The sequence below is a fragment of the Seriola dumerili genome, unplaced genomic scaffold (assembly GCF_002260705.1).
Source record: "Seriola dumerili isolate Sdu_G_001 unplaced genomic scaffold, Sdu_1.0 BDQW01000478.1, whole genome shotgun sequence".
Classification (NCBI taxonomy): Eukaryota; Metazoa; Chordata; class Actinopteri; order Carangiformes; family Carangidae; genus Seriola; species Seriola dumerili.
In genome coordinates this window covers 2,962,695-2,983,854 of record NW_019174733.1, presented here as the reverse complement: position 1 = coordinate 2,983,854, position 21,160 = coordinate 2,962,695, and the positions used below count along the sequence as shown (strand labels likewise).

Below are 21,160 nucleotides of genomic sequence, written 5' to 3'. Positions count from 1 at the left end.
ATTTAATGAGAGGTTTTTCAGATTCTAAAGTTTTTACGAGCATATTTCAGCACAGCAGGTCATTCGGTTCAGCAGTTGATTCTCTCACTCCAACAGCTGCCTCGGGGTCTTTATGCAGGTCTGTGCCCAGTATTATCCTCTGTTGCTCTCAACAGTGCAACATCACCTACTGCAGACTGAAATCTTATCCCCTCTAATATTACCATGACTGTCACGTCTCCTTGCCCACTTCTCATATTAGCAATGGACTGCTTTGCTTTAGAAAGACACGTTTTGGCATCTAACCTCAGTCTGAATCATTCTCTCTTTAGTTCTGTCACAGTACAGCTCTGCTCGGATGACATGTTGTTGACAGCTGTACTGTAAATATTTTCTCATTCTTTCAGGTCCTCTTATAATACTATACTGACACTGCTAAATGTGTTTGATGTTTTCTGACAACAGGACTTAAAGCTAATGTAATGTGAAATTCTTCTTTTTACTAACGAAACTTGCTATGAACAGAGCGGAACTATAGTCGCCTTATATGGTCATCGTCAATTATGCAAATTATGAATCCACATGAACGTGCACCTCTTCATGAACAGGTAGCATTCATCAGGCTGAAACAAACCATTTATGATAAGTCTGTGCAAAAAACTTCAGAATACAAGATAAGAATACAAACATGTAAACTGACTGGAGGTATGCACAGGAAGCGCAGTCCTAGAAGCGCTCATATTTTCAGTTTTTTCAGGAGAGGTACATTTTCCTCTGAGGGTGAAAATCTTACTCATTGATTTTTTTGTATGCTGACTCAGTGTACTCCCCCCGCTGGGTCCCATATGCTCAGATTCTCAAGTCTAGATTTAGAGCTTAGTCTGTGATACTACAGTACAACTGAACAAACCACCCAGCAAAACTTCCGAGTAATGAGAAGTTCAAGTACAAAGGGCTGAAATACATGAGAGGAGGCCCATCAGCATGCGAACAAAACATAAACTGATGAATAAATAAAAATGAGCTGGCTTGGTTTAACTTGAGATTCGACTATGAAAAGCAAAATGTTATTTATAGTGGAGCTGATGGATATGAGCATATGTTTATTGGAATTATTCATATCTTTCATCACTGCCCTTGACCCAGTTGCTGGCCTGTGACGCTGTGCTGTGGCTACACACAGCTCCTAAACAGTTAAGATGGATCAAATGCAGAGGACAAATTTCCCCATGGGGATTAATATAATTGAAGATACTTCTTTCTTCACTCTAAAAATGTTGTACAAAGCAAAGTCACATTGCAGATAGGGCAGTAAAAAATGCTTTTCAGTGACTAAGCAAAAACACGGGCAGACAATAATAAAAATTGCACATATTATCTCAGTAAAACTACTTAAAGCCAACTGATGTCAAAGCCAAAAACAAAATCACCTCACCTTGTTGCAGAACAACGCAACATCTACATAATTGTCAACACTAACACTGCAGTATTGAAAGAATGAGTAAAACCTTTTCATTTTCATTTTATATCTGGCCAGCAGCATTCATACATCATACAGGGAAACTAAACTCTATAATTAAATATTCTATAAATGCACTCTATCATAGGTAATGTAATAACAGTAATTCGAGGTGCTGATCAGGAACTGATGATGTAAGATGAAAAGTAAATTTAAAAAAACACGTTTCTCCTTTCTAAATGTCTCTTCATTTGTTTGAGAGTCTCTTGTGAAATATCCAATAGCTTTCAACCTTTAGACCTCTGAAAGTACTTTAAGAGAGGACGTCATGTTTTGAGTGAACTATTCAGCCAACAGTCAACTTCACTGCAACATGGTATTTAAATTGTATATTTGTACACTTTCAGTTCAACTTCAAACAGTGAGGTGTCTTACAAATACTTAGTTATATCCTTTTGATAGAGATGTTTCAACACTTGAGGGATCACAAGAGAAGACATGTTTCACCAACTTCTACTTAAGAGTTTCCCACATACAGTAGCTGCATAGCAGTGCAGTTTTATATACAGTATCTTTCTTGTAAAAATGTGAATCTATTTATCAATATAGATCTAATAAAGCCAATCAAGACATTAAAAACAGAGCTAGTGACTATTTGCATTTGCTTTATGTCTGTCTGTCTACATTATTATAACAAACAACAAATCAGCTGTTTCTAGCTTCAGTGAATCAGCAGATAAACACACAACCTCCGCCTCATATTAGTGCGATGTGGTGCTATCTTTCTTTCACAGAGTCAAGAGAAATGTCTAGCCTATTGCATGGCTCCCTCTTGTGATGGAGCAACATCACATCCATTTTTTTATTTATTTTTTTATTTTTAATACATGTGTGCAATGACACCTGTTGACCATTAGATGTCAGTAGCAGATGAGGGCTTGGCAAACACAATAGTGACTGTCTACTGGCGAAAAACATTCAAATAGATCTGAATCAGCTTTCATGTAGGAGGAAATGTGACTGGCCTCATAATTAATTACTGTAATTGAGAGAGAATGAGGAAAGACTTCTCTAATTTAGCAGAAATACAACTTCATGGTTGTAAACTGGCATTTCCACAACCAATTTCTAAACAGTTAACAGTTTAACAATAAATGTTTCTTCAGCATACCTCACACAGTGTAATTTTATGGCATTGTAAGATTACCTTTTCTGTGTTCTTAAGAGCTCGTGACACAAATAGCTCTGTAAAAGTCATTTTGAAAAGGTCCAGATCACCCAGTAGTGACCTGAGCGCTTGGGTGGTATGGCTTTTAGACCTCAGTATCTCAATTTAAGCTGCGCTGGACTGTCTAGGAGTCTTGAGGAGGATCTCACTTTGAAGTGGGATTAGCATGTATGGGTATTGAGGGTTAGAGGTGGTGGTCCTGGTGGTTGTGGAGAGACCACGCAAGAGGTTACTCCAACACAGTCTTTCTCCTCAAGTGTGTTGGGAAGTGTACGAACAACATTTGATGAGTTTAAATTCATATCTTAGGGAGAAAAATACTACAACAGCGAATGAATCAAAAGGAAAGGATAGAATTTAAAGAAAAAGTAATTTCGAAGCCAGTGTGTAATTACTCCCACTCTGACTTTGAACTGAGTATGACAAATGACTAGCCTGAGAGCCTCATCTGGTCCGAGACATGAACTCAGCCATGCTCTCATGACACCACTGATCCTTTACGCATTTGTTCTGGGATCAGGTGTCACCTCCCAGAAATCATTATTAATAAAACACAGTGCCTCCCAACCGGTATCAATCAATCATGTCTGAGACACGGCAAAGCCTCTGGATTAGGATGGGTCAGCGTGGGTGAAGGACATCTCTTCCAGCTGCTGAACCATACAAACACACACAGTCCGCTGCTGTAGCCTGGGTTTACAACCTGCCAGAGGGCAATGTTTGGTATCTAACAGTTCGTATAACACAGATTACGCTAACGCTCAGTCTAGTATTTCTGAAGTATACGGTGATAGCTACTCACTCTGTGGGAGGGTTGAGGTCCTCTGATTTGGTCTCAAAGAATTTCAGGACCTCCTCACTTTGGGAAATGTGGGAGGGAAGTTTCATCAGAGCCTGTGGGAGAGGGAGGGAGAAAGCTACTGTTTGCAACAAAAACACGTTCAAAAGGTTGGATGTGTGTGTGTTTCTTAAAGCGCTGTTGGTTAGTTTGAATGGAAATGAGTAACCACTTTATAACATTTAGGCGCATATGAGTAGACCAGGCGGAGATGGGGAGGGTGTGGAGGGGAAGGAAGAAGGCTCTGAGCTAAGAGTGAGGGTTAAAACAAAGGAAAACACACAGAGGTGATATACTACAACTGCCTGTCTCAGCTGCATAGACATTCAAAATGAAATGCTTCAGCCCGCTTAAACACATCCTTATAGAAACAACATGAAGAAGAAATCTAGTTTTGTTGTCTTTAACCTTCTTGCCTTCGCAGCAAATCTCGTTCAGTTCCTCTAAATGAAAACTGCTGCCACACTTGGCAACGCACCTGCCCCACATTCCCTTCCCTGACCTAATGAATATAAGAGGGTCAGGTAGCCGTCTGCACTCCCTGCTACACTTTAAGCCTGCTGATTCATTCTTATTCTTTGGATTCTGTTTTACCCCCTGTGTGCCCCCATTTCCCTCGTTTCCTTTATAGGCTGCCTATTTACATTGGTGACAGGAAATGACCAGTGCAGATAGAGCAGTTGCTTTCCTGTTGAGGCTGGTGGAGGAGATAAATGTTAAGACTTGCCTTGAAAATACTGCAGCAAATGTTCAGGGAGTAGAGGAGTGAGGTGCATAAAGTGGTCACAATTTACTGTCCCAGAAGACGCAATGTGTCGTGCTAAAAGTGCTGATGTTATGGATTCAAATTTGGGAGAAAAGAACAGTTCTGAGGACATTAGGAGACACGCAGCCTTTGTCTTACTTTGCAGTAATTATCCAAGTGCTTCAGTCTCTTGACGGCTACATCTCTGATGTGACTTCGGCGAAACAAGACCTTACCTGAGGAAAAACAGAGCGCCGTCAGTTGTACATAGAACACCTCTCCTTCACAAATAGAACAGTTAAAATGTTTAATATTTGTCATGCGTTAACACCACACCAGGATGTCCTGGATGATCCCTCCCCAGTAAGGTGGAGTCAGACAGAACTGACAGTGGGATGTAAACTCTTATGTTTGTAAAGAGCGTCATGACTGTTATGCTAAAAGGGAAAGTGAGAATTACCCATTATAGTTTATTATGGTTACATACAGTTTCAGCCTTCCTTTTTCATGGTCCTGTATTTAACTCCCTCAAAACCCACGTCTTTTGAGTGGTTTTCTTTATCTGTTTTCTTTTGGCCCTTTTATTTCCCCCTTTTGCCCTTTTTTCTTTGTGTGTTGGTCTCTGTGTTAACCTTTTTGTGCTTTTTTTCCTTAATGTATCTGCCTATGTACTGTATTTGTATGTATGTGTATGTGCACAAGTATATATACAAATTTGTTGTATTTCTAAGACACATAATGTTTAGACTATAGAGGATGCATCTTTACCAAATAATGAATTCACATGTTGTCAGTGTGAAGTCCATCTGTAGAAAGTAAGCATATATCCCTTCTTTTAACATGACATACTAAAGAAAAAGTAGCATACATTGAATACATGTTTCAAATGTTTAATGATACAGGATTGATTCTAAAAACAGAAAAAACCCCAAAAGGTTTTCTAATCCCTAAATTAATGTGAGCAGCTGTAAAACCTTTCCCCTCTGTTAATCCTCACTTTACAACTCTTAGGAGACCGAGTACTAACATCAGTGTCTAAATGCATGAAACCCACAGTAACAGTAAAATTGCGCAGAAACCAATACAGCACTGGCCAAACTCGTTCAGCAGAACAGCTCATCTAACAAAGGATCTCTTCACTGCTCTCCTCTGCTCTGGCCCACTGTGACTTTATCAGATTAGACAAATCCCTCTCTGCTAGCTTCCTCCTGACATGGCAGACCACAAATTGATTTGGCCTGGGTGGAGTTTGGCAACGTGGTAGGCCATGCTATGGAGTACGTAGGAGTACTAACAAACATCCGTTGTGCATGAAAATCTCTGAAGGCCTTTCTTTTGCTCTCTTGGATAAATCTAAAATTGATGTGACAATGATATCAGAGCGTTCTGCATGCTGTGCCACATTGCATTTATCACCTGGCAAAAAAGGAATAATCCTCTTTTTGGGGTCCTTCTGTCCTCCTTCAATCGGGAATTTGTCGAGGATTCGCATCTGCAAATGTGAAGGAGAAAATAAAGAGTGACACAAGCATGAATTGTGCATCAATAGTAAAAAAAAAAAAAGAAAGATACATGCCAATATAAATGGCAGGCAACGATTATCTTCTAACTGTTTCTTTCATCTACCACAAGTTGATCAGATAAAAGTTGAAAGTCTGAGATGAGAATAGAAACAAAAGGGAGAAAGGGGGGTTGTAAATTCTCCAGAAACAGTCGACCTCCTTGTTACAGTACGCAAGTTCAACACAGGGTGTAATTACATCTGGTCTGAAAAGCAACTGTGTCATGAAGCTGGTTCACTTTGATCTCTGATGCAGCAGACAAGGTTACGTCACCCACATTTATCTAGGTAAAAAAAAAAAAAAAATGAAAATGAAAAGCAAGTTCCGCTTAAGGAGCTTAAAAAGCCATCAGGGGAGATAATTAACACTTTGATGTTAACACGTGATACATCTGTCTATTTACAGGATCGATCTACTGAGAGATACAGTCCAGGGCTAAATAGACAGAGGAAATAGACATAAAGCATTCTGTGTCAAGTCTTTTATGATGGCAGCATGCAACTATTTCCCCAAGTGTAGCAGTTTGTAACTGTTTCGGCATGCGCTTGCTCATGTATGTGTGCATTTGTCCTGTGTTGTATATGATGTATGAGCATGCTTTGTTGAGTGCTTAAAAAAAACAGGCGATGCAAATGCGTTAAGTATGTGTCTGTACTGAGTCACGTACAAGAGTTTCCAGTTTCCTCTTAGAATAAATCACAGCAATACCATAATGGCACGTGAGAGCATCCTACAGTAACAGCATGCTCGAAATCCAGATGCACCCCTGCCTTTGTTCAGTCTGCCTTGCCTCATTCCAGATGTGCTATGCTAAACAGCGAAGACTGTGAGCGTCAAGCTAAAGCACACTCTACTTAGGGAGGAGGAGACCAGGAGACTAGTCCCAGTCTAGACTGAGCCAAAAAGAACCAGGTGGACAAACAGTATCAAGCTTAGAGGGTAAAGTTGGATCTGCTCTGTCTGGGCCTGTAGGAGTTGTTTGTAGGAACTCTCCAGTAAGAGGTGGTTTGGTTTCTCTTCTTGTGGTTCCTTTTTTTCCACCCTCATTTGCTGCTTTTGCTAAACCTCTAAACTTCTCTCAGGGCATGGCATTCACCTCCCCACTGTCCTCTGAAACATAGACAGCTAACGAGAAATGATTCCTTTTGAGGAGAACAGCCATCATTATCGTGTTTTAAGGGCAAAGAGTATAAAGAACAGTTAACCACACCTGCACGCAAACATGACATATTAAGATTTCTGATCTTACTAAAATCGGAGTTTAACGCTGGTAAAACTGAAAAGGCAAGACATCAAACATGATGTATATAAACTATACAGTAAAATGATATATTGATATCATGTTTATACACAAATGATAATACAGTGATGACAGATGTTAGGTTATCAGTTCATCTGGTTGTCTTTTCACCATCCATTCAGTGTGACTGTTCGTTTTGTATGCTTTTGTACAGTTATGGTTACAAACTCTCTCTCCACCTCCCTACAATTGTATTTTGAGTGTAATTCAAAAGAGAGAAAACACACAATAAAGAAAGCTGAAGATGAATTTGACTGATAGCATTTTTCTAATTTTTCTTTGTAATTTTCTATATAATATCGTGAAGTTATCGTGAATTCTTTTGGCCGTGCTAATCATGTTGGGAAAATCTGATATCGCCACATCACGAATACAATCCAGACTGCTTTTCTTTCGAATACTATGGAAATATGACAATTTGTGTAATAGCACATTGGCAGCCGTATTGTTTGTCTGACACACTAAGCTGCACACTCATCATGTTATATCAGCCTCCCAGCTGGACGCAGCCAGATCCTCCCTCTAAGATGGGAATGTTCACTCAACACCTTCAGAAACCGCCTTGACTGACGGAGAGGCCCCTCGTCCAGCAGCCATGGTGACATCACCCCTGGCGACCTGCCTGGATACACTCAGAGGACAGGTGTGAAAGCTGCTGTTTCTACGGCAACCGCCCCACAACTTGGGAGAACAAATTCCGGGGGAAAACATTTCTCACATTTCATATATATGCTGTATTTACTCTATGCTGCTCTCCTAAACTCTGCACAGGATACTTCAGTGTATTAAGCCAGCTGTTCCCACTGGGAAAATGAATGTGTCCATGTAGCAACAGGTGCTATGATGTAATCACATTTGCCTGTCTCTTTCTACACACACACGATAATCAGTGTTGTGAATAAATGCCCGAGGAAGAGAGTGCAATAAACACTTAGTCATCAAACATATCTCTATTTTGGCATTATGACATTGTGGTCATGAATTATGGTGACAGGAGAAACCCAAGCAGCTCCTGTAGACTGTAATGATAATCATCTGAAGCATTTAAACGAAATTGGACTCGTGGGAGTGGGGAGGGAGGAAGAGACAAAGAGACACTGCACTGTGCCACAGACAAAGAAAGTGTTTGACGAGGAATCTCAGACAGGGGGAGTTTGGAGGAATGTTTGAGTGGGAAAACAATCTGATTCCATCTCTGGGTTGTGTTTTGACATCTACTCGACAGTTGTTTACTGCAGGGAGATTATGGTGAAAAACAGCCCTCTTGGTCAGAAGCAGTCTCTGATTTCCTTGGAGAGAATCGCATTTTATCGTGCATGCTGGTACAGAAGCTGCATTGTAATCATAATCAGAAGACAAGTAATATAAACTCACATTCTGTGCCCCTTCTGGTGGTAATGAATCGCTGCAAAAATGAAAAGTGTCTTTTGGCATTTCTGCAACCCCTTGGCTCAAATGACTATCCTCAGTTTATTCGTTAAGAAAGGGAACTCAAATTCAAAATCTGTTTATAGGCCGACTACACGTTATTTTGATCATGGATCAGCATTTTTTCAAGCAAAAATGCCAGAAATTTGTCGATTCCAGGTTTTCAAATGTGAGAATTCACCACTTTTTTTGTTCTACTTGATAGTACATTGAATATTTTGGGGTTTCCACTGTAGGTCAAACAAAACAATACATTTATTGATGTCACCTTGTATTGTGATGGGTATTTTTCTGTGTTCTGATGTTTCATAATCAGTTTAATCAGTAATGAAAATAATTGTTAGCTGCCACATTCACACAGTCTGACAATGTTATACTGTAGCAGTGCAATGCTAAATGGAGTTAAATAAACTTTAGCTTTGGTCTATTCTCAGCCATTAGTTTGTCTTGCAAAGCAGCTCATGTTCAACAACAGTTTTTTTCTTTTTGAGAAAAATAACCTTGTTAAAGTCCCATCTTATATCAGGAATGTAGGCCAGACAAATTATAATGTGGACAGGGTAGAGCTGACCTTGGTCCAATTCCCCAATCCAAAAATAATGACTACAGGATTTTTGGAGAGGTTTCTGTCCAAAAGGAAACCAGGCCAGCTTGCACACTCCACAATCCCCCTGTGGAATGCTATGGCCCATGTGCTCTGTCCGCTGTGGTTAAAGGGTGTGGAGGGGGGAGGCCACTCTCTGACGGTAAACTCTGTTTGAGACGCTGACCAGTTCTGCTCACGTCAAATGTGTGCGGGTCAAACACATTCCCCTTTGACACCAGAAACAGTGTTTTGGTGGAAGTCAGGCTCAGCAGTATCCAGCATGAAAACGAATGTGTCTAAACCAAGGAATCAATGTGCTTAACTCCGCACATGCATTTAAAAAAGAGCACACCTCACGTCAAGTCAGCAGAAAAGACAGAGAGAGAAAGAATCAGATAAAAAAGAGGAGGAATCCTGATAATTTATGATAATTGCTTGCCGGTGGAGTAGTTATGAGTTACGTTTAGTGCACTGGAGAGGCTTGAAACATTAGCAGTGAGTGCACTTTTGGACATCCATTTGGCACTGAAAATGGTTACTTCATCTTTAAAAGACAAACAGTGAAGGAGCCTGTTGTTGACGAAGAGTTTTCTATGAGCAGCTTTACAATTCTGACTGATGTTCGACATAACATGAACGACCGGCCACTGCTTAAAAGGCGTTTCTTGTTTTGTGACCTTTGAATTGATGGTTATCAGATGAGATCATGGTCACATTTGTCAGGCCAAAGGGTGTAAAATGCAATTTTCTTTCACTGTCAGCCCCTAGTGAACATAAAACACGCAACTGTGCTACAAAGACATGGAGCTGCACTGAGTTTGGAAAAACATACACAAAATGCTCAGTTTCTGCCTGGAAAATAGACAAATATTTTAATATAGACATTAGAAAAGTGAGACTTTAGGTAATCTGTTATGTCATTGCTCAACATTATTGAAAGTTTAAGGAGAAATGCAGCAGTGAAACAGCTGTCTTATCTAAACTCACGACGGAAAGCATCTTCCTTTCAGTCGTTAAATACAGGGCTCCAAAGGCTTCATTATCCCAACCCCCAACCCTTTCCTGCCCACAGCTTCCTCCTTATTTCATTGAGTGCATTTTGGGATTGGTCCTTGCATTGCCTTAACTACATCCTCCCTTTATGGGAGGCTTACTGCAAATCCTACTGTCTGAATTGATGTCCACAAAAATATCTTTAAGCATCTGTTTACATGTTGTCTTGTCTAGTAGTGAGAAGATGCTTTTGTTGTTGTTGTACGCTTGCTCAATCTAATACTATTCGCACATTGTCTGCAATTGTCTTCACTCTATACAAGCCATCTTTCACCTATATGACTTTGTTCATATAAGCACAAATAAAACACACTATCCCAACCCATTTTTTGTATAGACAGCTGCAGACTGTTGTTCTTCGTGGATTACCATGGCCAGACAAACACACCCCGGCAGCAGGGATCTATGGACAAGACTAATGTTTACAGAGACAGGAGAGAAGCGAGAGAAGTTTCCATCAAACAGACCAGGGCAGATTTTTCCTGGCTATCCTGGCAAGAGACCTGAGAACAAAGGGTTTCCTCTGTTGCCTTCAACACGGCCAGCCCACCAGAGCCACAGTGCTGTAAAGTGCAGACTGGCTGAGGGGGTTATCAAAGAAGAGCCAGAGACAGTATTTTACAAGAAAATGCTTGATAAGGTATATGCACTGATAAAGGTTTAAACCCCTCACTGTTGTTACGGCTACTTAGATGTCTGGATCTGTTATTCTTATAACAAATAAGCTATAGTATAGACAGTTCAGCAGTTCAGTGGTTAAAATGTAAACTTGAGTCACTGTTAGAAATGCAGAAATTTCACTGAAGGCTACTGGATGCCTTAAAAAATCCGGAGGCATATCTTAACTCGATGCTGTATTCTGCATTCTCACTGAGTTCATGTTTTCTTCCTGCATCTGCTGACTGGATTTCCCCCATTTCCCTATTTACAAGTTGGCTGCAGCAGTCTTAAATGAGACCTTTCACAAAGCTGCCTTCCAGCAGATGAACAGAAAGACCAAAAGGTCAAACTGACCTCACAGAGTTTAATGTGAAGAAGACATTTTCATGCAATTCCTAACATGCGAATTCAAGCTTTATTGCAACTGTGAACTAAAGCTGTGAAAGTGTGTTGGTATTTAGCCCGTATAATGTACCTGTAGGTCAAAGAATTTGCTGTATCTTCTGTAGATGACATGGGAAGTGGAGTCGGAGTACGTGACGTTGATGAGGTACACCTAGTGAGAGAAGAACAAAAGACGCCCATTAGTAACAATGTCACTTTGTCAAAGACACCACGGCACCGCTTTAGCTTGACCTGTCCTAATGACACAAAGTGCATTTCCTCCTGACTTGACTTCGAGAGGTCAACAAGGGTCAAATAAACTCATTAAGTTTGTCTGTTTCAGGCACACACTGGAAAACCATCAGAGGTCAATAGGGGGGCTGATAGATTTCAAGTATTTTGTAATTTGTAATTATTTGTAACTATTGCTACCGAATAGAGTGCAGCTGATTAAATGTGAGTATGCCTACATTTACTTTTAACACTACAGATTAAACAATAAGAAGCTATGAGGCTCTTACAAAGTTGCATTTTACATCTTTGTATTTTATTTTTAAAATGTCCGCTGCCTGAAAAAAACAAATGATGCTCCCGTTATGTCAACAACTCCCAGCACTTCTATCTATCACAAGGAGTAATGACAGGGAGGAAGCGTTAACCCACACAGAAGCTGAAATGGGAATTTCATTTCCTTGGCTGACATCAGTCATTTACAGAACAAAACACTGTTACCATGAGTTTTCCCAAAATAAATTCTCTATTTGCTTCGACAATAAAGGGCCAACAAACAATTGCGCACACCCCAAGGTTCGGAAACAGATGGCAGCACCTCATGCATTTCCATCTTAGTGCATGGCACAGAGTATTTACAAAAGCAGTATTTACACATGTGGTGGCAATCTGCGAGGACATCAGTTACTAGTTTGAGATGCAGTCTTCATTCTGCACACAGTTCATTACAGAAAGAGTGTGCAGCGAGGTGGAACAAGTTCTCCAGCAGCTTGCTAATTAGATACAGACAGCATGACCAAACACTCAGAATTTAGAGAACAGCATGGCTCAAAGTGAGGGTGTGTGAGGTCGTGATTTATCCCAAAAGTACCATGAACCACGTTTATGTTTGAACATGACAATACAACTTATGCAAAAGGAAAAAAATTGAAATTAACATATTGTTATGAGTTAATTAATGTGTAATATTTTTCTAACATTTATGGTTTTATTATTAAAGTCAGAAATTGACTGTGATAATTGCAACCAACATTACTGATACCTCATGAACTCACTGCAAAGAATTATACAGTTAACAGCAGATTCAAAACATGGAAACACCAAAGACAATTGCACATTTACAGCTGACAGCTGATTTACTCTAACATTTAAGTTTGTATTTGACAAGGGCGTTCCTGCAAGTTAAGACACTGAGCCTCATCTCTTTTGAAATGATCTCCCTCTGACAATGTGTGTAAACAAGGATTAGTTGCCATGTACTCTCTGGCTCCAGTGCCATGAGTCGCTGGGAGGAAGTCACACTTGAACAGTAGGAACAAAAGACAAAGGGTTGCTTCTTTCCTCTCTGAAACCGGAAAAGCATTTTCAGTTGCTTAGATCATAGATAATGAGATTTAATTTTTTTCTCCTCTCTTCCCTTGTGGAAACTTCCCAGTCAGCCATCACCTCCGGCTTCCATCCCAAGGGAATGTCTATGCCCTGTGTTCAGTGGCCTCTGGGAGCTTCCCGCAGCAAGAGATGGATGATGCAATTGATCCTAACTCTCAGGTTGATTAATCCAATTGTATCTGATGGACTGATTGATTTTTGCACCTCCGTTGAGACATGTCTTGCGGCTCAAATCAAATCAAATTACTCAAGTTAGTAAGATTCATAACCAGACTATGCAGTCAATCAAGTTTACAGCCATGCTAGCAGCTCTGTAATGTTGTTCTTGTAACAGTGACAATTTGGGCAGGGTTAAACATGCAAATTGCTTAACAAAAAATTTGTATTGTTACTGATTCATATCCTCCTCAGGATGAATTGTATTAACTTTGTTATTCACCTGATTTTTCCTATAGCACCAACAGCAGGTCAAAGTTTTCACTTATCCACTAAAAATGCAGTCCCTCCAGGATTTCGCGGGCTCATTTTAGGATTGTTGTGGGTCAAAATACCTGATTTCATGAAGGCTTTTCTTAAAAGTTGGGATGTTTTTAAATGTTTTTTTTTGTTTGTTTTTTTTTTGGGGGGGGGGGGGGGGGTTTCCAATGAAAAATGAAAAAATAAAAATTGTAAAATTTGTTGCTGCCTATGAATGAATATGCCAGTGAATGAAGAATGAAAGGATGTTTTTCTTTTTTTTCTTTACTAAATAATGATTTCATTCACTGAGCAGCTCAGAGGCTACCTGCAGCTACCGGACAGTTTTAAGGTGGAATGTTTTCTTGGGTGTTAGGCTACTTGATGTATGATTGACGTTTGGAAATCAATAATTAGGCTGCATGTTAAATATCAATATGACAACTTTGACCATTACATTTACTTTTCTTAGCTCTCTTCATGACAGACGCTTTTGTGATGATCGGATCTTTAATCGCTTAAAATGTATATAAATATCAACCAGATTATTTTAACTGCAGATATTTTATTTCAACTGGGGGAAAAAAGTATCGGATCGTGGTTCCGGTGGCTCCTGCAGCTCTACACCTTTGGTTCCACCACAATGCTGCACGCAGTGAAAAACAATTTAACTCCACTTTCGTTCAAAACATTGGGGAATTGCCTTATGCGGTGTTTAACAATAATTTTTGTTGGTAAATGTGAGACGTTGACGTCACACATGCCTGTAGTTTCACAACATGCTTTAAAACTAGAAACAAGTAAGTGAGTTTAGTGACGTGCATGAAAGTTTTTGAGTAGGGACTAGTAAGATTGGTTCAACTAGCAGGAAACTATGGTTATTTTTGATCAAAATTGCGGAAAAGTTGTGGTGATTGGACAAAAATTCCTACATTTCTGGGACAACAAATAGTCAGAGATTAAGAACACAGAACCTCATACAGGGTTACTACTGCTTGCTCACAAAACAGGTCCACTATTTATCAGCCAGAAAAACATGACTACCTTACAACTGTGTGACTTTTTCACTGAAAAATGATGCTGATGCAAGCATGAACTGAGTTAGCAGCTGTAACCAAGTCATACACTGAAACCCTGAGCAGTCTGACAAACAGTCAGTTTTACACTCAAGTAAATTACAAGTGTATTTCTTCCAGCCAGTTCAACCAGTTCAACCGATCTCTGCCATTGTGAACCACCCCTTTAACATCATTTAACTCATTACTATTTATTAGCCACAGGTGGAGCATGCTCTGAAAAAAACCACACACATCACTAGCTATGTGGTTTGTTCAGAGAGTGTTCCACCTTGGAATATAGAGAATTACAGACAAAACCAGCCTGTCCTGTACATCATCTCTGTAACTTCTTCAGCAATCTGCACTGTGTACTGACAATCAAAGGGATACTCAGCATTGGCTCACATCAATCTACCAATATGTTCAGGTAATTATTGTCGAATGAAGGCTGTATTAATTGTGTGTTATTGTTTCTGTGGATTTTCATTTGTCTACAAATTATTCTTATATATAAAATATTTAGCCTATATTGTTACAAACTTGTGTTAAAGATAGATGTTATTCAATCAGCAGAGAATATTTGGATGTTAAGAATGCATATAATATTAGACTGTCTAATTGATTAATTTCTTCAAGTTAGCCCTCAAATCTCTTCTGTTCTTCAAACTACTGCATATGTGTTTATGACGGCAGCAATTGATGATGAAAATTGTCATTTAAATTTTAGAGGAGCTGTTTTTTAAGTTTTGCTATTGCTACATCTAGCCAATAACAGCCATTTACTTACCAGACTAGAATAAATGTTGTGAGTACAGCATTATTATAACCTCTTGTATTGTAAACACAATGATGCCTGAAGCTCTTGGCAAGTCTGTTGGACATTGTTATCGGTGATCAACAATGGGCGGAGGAGAACGACAGACAGGCAGAACACGTAATTTAGTTCAGTTTCTTATCCTGCTGCTTTGATGGTGGTAAATAAAACTTTTGGAGTCAATGAGTGAGAGAGGCCAGCCAACGAGACCCTCGCTTTTTTGGTCACTCCTCTTTCTCCCTGTTGCTCAGCATGAATAGCCTCTGGCGTGAACAGCTGAGTGATCTGTACTGTAGGCCTCACCCCACCCTGTTGACACCCTGTTTGTTCAGATGTTTCAGATGTTTTTTTAAATTACTAACTGCCAAGACTTGTCACCCTTTGACAGCCTAATTAATACTCCTGAAGAATACAAATGCATTCACAAGATGTTAGATTGCGCTCTAGGCAGTTCTTCTTTATCCTCTCATGCTTACCTGAGGGCAGACTAGACCCTACAGTGACTCACTATCACAAAGTAGTATTACACAAGAGGCCATAATAGGTCTGTCAGGAGCAACTAAGTCAAGGCTAGTGACATTGTTATCATAATATTCAATATATTAATACATTTCTGACTGATGTGCTGATGAGAAGGTTTTTTTTATTCTTTTCACTGCAGATATTCAAGTTGGATAATCATCAGAGCAGGGGCCTTACTGTTGGGAATTCTTCTTGTGGTTGCTTATCTCTATAAAGACTTTATTGGCGACAAAATCGACCCCCTCCAAGAATATGTGAAAAAGGTTAGCAGTCAACCAAAGCCACTCACCAAAGAGTCTTATGAATGTCAACAAAATCTGTCTGTTGCCAAAATCACAGGATTCGATTCTTTTCCTCCTGAGATCAAAAACATGTTCTACTATGGTCACTGTCGCAATTTCCCCGTGCTGCTGGACCTCCCTGACAAATGTGGAGGAGCTGAGGAATCTGCAGATATCTTCCTTCTGCTGGTCATTAAAACCTCCCCTCCAAACTACGACCGTCGAGAGGTGCTGCGCAAAACCTGGGCTGAGGAGAGGTTGTACAATGGTGTGTGGATACGAAGGATTTTCATCGCAGGAACAGCGGGTGATAGTTTTGAGGAAGAGAGATGGAATGAACTACTAAAAGCGGAGCATGAGAAGTATAATGACATTCTCCAATGGGACATCAAAGATTCCTTTGTCAACCTCACCTTGAAACAGACACTCTTCCTAAAATGGATGGAAAGAAAATGTCTGCATGTTCACTTCCTTCTAAATGGTGATGATGATGTGTTTGCCAACACAGACAACATGGTTGAGTATCTCCAAAGCCTCGACAATGATGGAAGCAAGCACCTCTTTACTGGCTTTGTGATGGGTGGGGGTCCTATCAGAGATTCATGGAGCAAGTATTTTGTTCCAGTTGAGATGTACCCGTCAAACTCATACCCCCTCTACTGTAGTGGTGGGGGCTACCTCCTGTCTGTCTACACAGCTTTGATCATACACAAGATGTCCCAGACCATTGATCTTATTCCCATTGATGATGTTTACATGGGGATGTGTCTGACCAAAGCTAACCTCAAGCCTACCCATCATATGGGTGTAATGACATTAGGATGGAACATTCCCTCCAGCAAATTAGATCGGTATGACCCTTGCTTTTTTAGAAACGTACTACTGGTACACAGATTCTTTTCAGCTAATATGTATGTAATGTGGAAAAGAATACATGACCCCAATCTAAAATGTGGTATCTCAAAGTAATGGCTTTAACTTACAGGTGGTAAAAGAGCTTTTAGACACTTTGATGATTTCACTTGCTCTTAACTTGTGGCCTTCTGAATTCTTAATGAGATATGGTTTGAACTGATTTATACCACTGTTTATCATCCGCTTTTTTTGTTTGATTGTTTTTAATCCCCATTTAATTTTTGTGTCATTTTTGTTAGTGTATGATCAACAAGGGTGTTGGTTTGGTTTTATCTTTGCTGGGGACTCTGTTGAAACAACTAAATATGTTGATGTATCTTGAAACATATATAAATAATTTTACTTTTTTTTTTATTTTTTTATTTATAGACATCTTTACATGATAGATTTTGAATAAAACAAATGTATGTCCATGTGTCTGTGTTGCTCCGGCGGCTGCTAAAATTATGCCTGACATTTACAAACAAACCAGTTGGATAATCTGTGGTTAATTTACTGTATAAAAAACGGCCATGTCATGACACATAGGCTTCAATAACTGTGCACTTGAGCGACTCATGGAAAGGGAGAGGGAGGAATTAAAAGGTAAATATTTCTCTTACTAATTTTAAAGAAGAGACATGTTTGGATTGATTAACGAACATTGTTATTAGCTGAGCTTGGCTGTGACAATGTCAAAAGCCAGATGTTAGAGAGGGTTTTGCCCAGTGTAAAAATGGCAAGATCGTTTGAGATTGGTAAAAAAAAAAAAAATTGGTGAGGACAATTCAGCAACCCCTTGACATTGGTAGGAACATGTTGCTACTGACCATGCGCAGATCTACACAGGACAGTCAGTCAGTCAGAAAAACATTGGCCCTGAAGCACATGTCTGTAATGTAAACACGTGCTGGATTCTCTTGCAACAGAATTTTAATGTACTTGCAATTGTCACTTTGGTGCATTTAGATGCTGATGTGATGTACTTTTAATACCACTGCTGACTGAGACCAAAGGGGACAATTCTGATATTTCCCCATTGACCTTTTTGTTCCAGTAACACACACACACACAGTATATATATTTATATATATATATATATATATACACAGAGTATATAAAGCATATTAGTACAGCTGAGGCTGATGAAAATGTTAAAATGTTTTCCAAGTATTAGGTCATAATCTAGGCAACGCTGTACAAATTAAAAGTTTGACATGTTGATGGCAGTTTAAATGTCTGCCTAGACTGTGATGGCATTTATAGTACAAATTGCCTCTCAGAAAACATTAAAGTTTTCTAAGTTTAATGAAGTCTACGTCTAGATTAAAAGACGATCGAAGGATCATTAAAATGTCACCCATCTATCCACCTTTCATTCAAAGCCACATATGTGAACTTCATACCGGTTCATCCTCAGGGCACCAACCATTTCATGACCAATCCATACAACTGTTGTTAGGATGTTTCACTCTGGACCAAAGTAGCGGTCCTACAGCCCTACATTGCCACCCATTGAGCCGTTAGCATGGCAACAACTTCAATACACATGGTATACAGTGTGGAGCCTACATCTGTAAAAGTTACAGCTACTTACACAACAGGATATGAGACAAACTGAATAAAGAGGCAACTTACATAGTGTTTGGAGGGATTTCTTCTCTTCTGCACATCCACAACATTAACGTCCAGGACTGTACGGAGCTGCATGTTGACAGACCAAATAGGAGTTGCACAAGGAACTACTACAAAGAGTACAAAAGAAGATGTTTACCAATGAAAACGATATTTGGTATCAAAAAACATAAAGTATCTCCCGTGCGAGGACACTGAGGAAAGAAGCAAAGTCGGAGGAAGCGGCGTATTGAGGGAGGAAGGAGGGGGGGGGGGGTCCTCCGTTCTCAGGCTTTGGGTGCATCCATGAAATGATGGTGTCAGTCGGTCTGGGAGCTTCTGAACTCCCCGTGAAACATGACAACGCAATAAAACTAGCATTTAGTCAGTCGTCCCCTCCCTCCAGAGAGACTGGACTGGACAACCGCAGCAAAGTACGGAAAGAGGGGCAGTGCGTATGGGGCGGTCCCGCTTCGCCTGGCTGGACACCACTACTCGGAAACCTCTGAAGAAATAAAGTCAGACTGTTAGGGACTTGTTTCTTGTTTCTCGCGTGTCACATTGTACCAAACTCAAAAGCTAAAATTTACTGCAAGTTGCATAAGAAGTGGATGGAAAACAGGATAGTATTGCTGCCTTGAAGTGTGCCTCCTACCTCCCGCTATTAGTGCAAAAAAAACGTTTTTGGGAGGTAGATTTTATTTAAAACGTGGATGCACAGCAGCAAGAAAGCACAAGTAATGAAGTGCAATTATGTTTCAAGTTGACACAGGTTACATCTTTGTAACAATGAACTCTTAAAAGCCTACTGTATGCAGATTTTGTAACTTAAAGAAAACAGCTTGCCTAAACACGCAAGAACAAAATGTGTGACAGTTGCAGAGAAACACATTTATCCACTTAACTGACAATCACGTAACATATCACGTATAGGGTCCACTCTGACGCAAATTTTAATGGAACATGAAGATTTCCGACAGCAATTAAACTCATGGAGAAGAAAGCCTGGGCATGGAGATGAAGCAGAGAATAACATTTAGTTAATCTTACCACACGGGGGCACTGACAACACCTGCATCAACTTAAATTAAAATGTGAGCAAATGGTGCATTTTATGGCTTGTTTTGTGCTCTGTAGCGGTAGGAAGCAAATTTATTCAAGTACCGTATTTAACTACAATTCTGAGGTACTTGTATTTTGTTTGAGTTGGCCTATTTCATGCCATTTTATGATTCAACGCCACTATGTTACAAAAGAGAAATATTGTAATTCTTACTTCACAACATTTATTTGACAGCTATAGTTTTAGATTCAGATTTTTGATATAATATATAATTTGCTTATGAAACATGATAATTTGATAACCTATTTCTCTTCTCCAAGGGAGACAGCTGCCCACCCTAAATCTGGTTCTGTTGGAGGTTTCTTCCTGGTAAAAGGGAGTTTTTCCTCTGCACTGTTGCCAAGTGCTTACTCATTGTGGGAACTGTTGGGTTTCTCTCTATAATATTAAAAGGTCTTGACCTTATCCTGTAAAATGCCTTGAGATAATGCATGTTATGATTTCGGGCCATACAAAATGTAATTCCACTGCTCATTTACCTCCAGTGGCTTTCCATGGCCACCCTAAATCAAATTCAGGTCACTCTTGCCTATAGAGTTACTTATGAGCTTGTACCCATCTACTTGAACTCAGTCATACTGGCTTATGCTCGTTCTCTGCCACCACGTACTTCCAAGGATTGTTGTCTGGCATTGCCATCCCTGCACACAAGGCAATCGCAGCCAAGACTGTTCTCATTTGTGGTTACCCACTGGGGCTCCCCAATGGTGGAACAAGCTACCAAAGACTCATCTCTTCTAAAACCTAACCATGCCTACTAGCACTTCCTATGCACTTTCTCTGTCGTTCGTTACCTGATGTTCTCCCACTTTGCCTCATTGAATAGCTTTAGTAATTAGTACTTATTTCTGTGATGACTGAACACAGGGATGGAACTCAAATGCAGGACTCTGAGACACAGAGTGGTTCATTAAACAGTCTCTACTCAGGCAAAATAGGTTTGGTACACAGAAAATCAGTTCACAGAGCAACAGTACAAGCTCAGCAGGAAAAAGGTAAGTTCAAAGACAAAAACTAGTCATGCACTGGCTCGCTAGAAATATGCTTGAACAGAGTCTGGAATGACGTCACAACAGGAACAAGACCAACTGGCACAGGCAGAAGGGCACACTTAGACTAAATACTCTGGGGCAGGGGAGACAGTTAGACACAGGTGCAACACATTAGAGCCAGGTCAGGTAATCACTCAGAAGGGAAGCCCAGGAGGGCAGGAAGTAAAGAGACCTGAAATGAGACAAGAGGTGAGTATCAAAATAAAACAGGAAATACGAATACTGGAGACAAAAAGAACTTCGCTAGAATGACCAGGTGTGACAATTTAAAGGTCTTCTCCCGTACTGACAATTTAGTGTTGTCCCTCACTTGTAACAAGCTTTGAATAAAAGCGCCTGCCAAATGAGTGTTAATATATGTAAATGCACTGCTCCAAAAGCAGACAGACACAGTTCGCAACCAGATATTTTCCTCAGGAGTTGGTGAGTGGTTAAGACCATAACAGAGCTAAACAGAGACTGACTATTGGATCTATGTTTGTTAAAAGGACAAATACACAAATC

At 39.9% G+C, this 21,160-nt stretch overlaps 2 protein-coding genes across 4 annotated transcripts in view; one reads left to right on the top strand and one right to left on the bottom strand.

The window, feature by feature from the left end:
• The window catches only part of LOC111235273 (SH3 and PX domain-containing protein 2A-like), a 52,931-nt gene extending 34,208 nt beyond the window's left edge, over positions 1-18,723 (bottom strand). For 2 of the 3 annotated variants that reach the window (XM_022763677.1, XM_022763678.1), the window contains exons 1-5: positions 18,506-18,723; positions 11,314-11,394; positions 5,666-5,741; positions 4,409-4,485; positions 3,469-3,560 (exon numbers count right to left, since the gene is read on the bottom strand). In XM_022763677.1, coding sequence (XP_022619398.1) covers positions 3,469-3,560; positions 4,409-4,485; positions 5,666-5,741; positions 11,314-11,394; positions 18,506-18,577 — 398 coding nt within the window. In that variant the 5' untranslated portion in view covers positions 18,578-18,723. Of the gene's footprint in view, positions 1-3,468; positions 3,561-4,408; positions 4,486-5,017; positions 5,051-5,665; positions 5,742-11,313; positions 11,395-18,505 lie in introns of those variants that run through there. The other variant, XM_022763679.1, reaches the window with a different exon arrangement.
• Positions 14,630-17,261, top strand: LOC111235274 (N-acetyllactosaminide beta-1,3-N-acetylglucosaminyltransferase 3-like). Its single transcript, XM_022763680.1, has 2 exons — positions 14,630-14,783; positions 15,832-17,261. The coding sequence occupies exons 1-2, from the start codon at positions 14,776-14,778 to the stop codon at positions 16,940-16,942; spliced, it is 1,119 nt and encodes a 372-aa protein (XP_022619401.1). The 5' UTR covers positions 14,630-14,775; the 3' UTR covers positions 16,943-17,261.
• Positions 18,724-21,160: the final 2,437 nt, after the last annotated feature.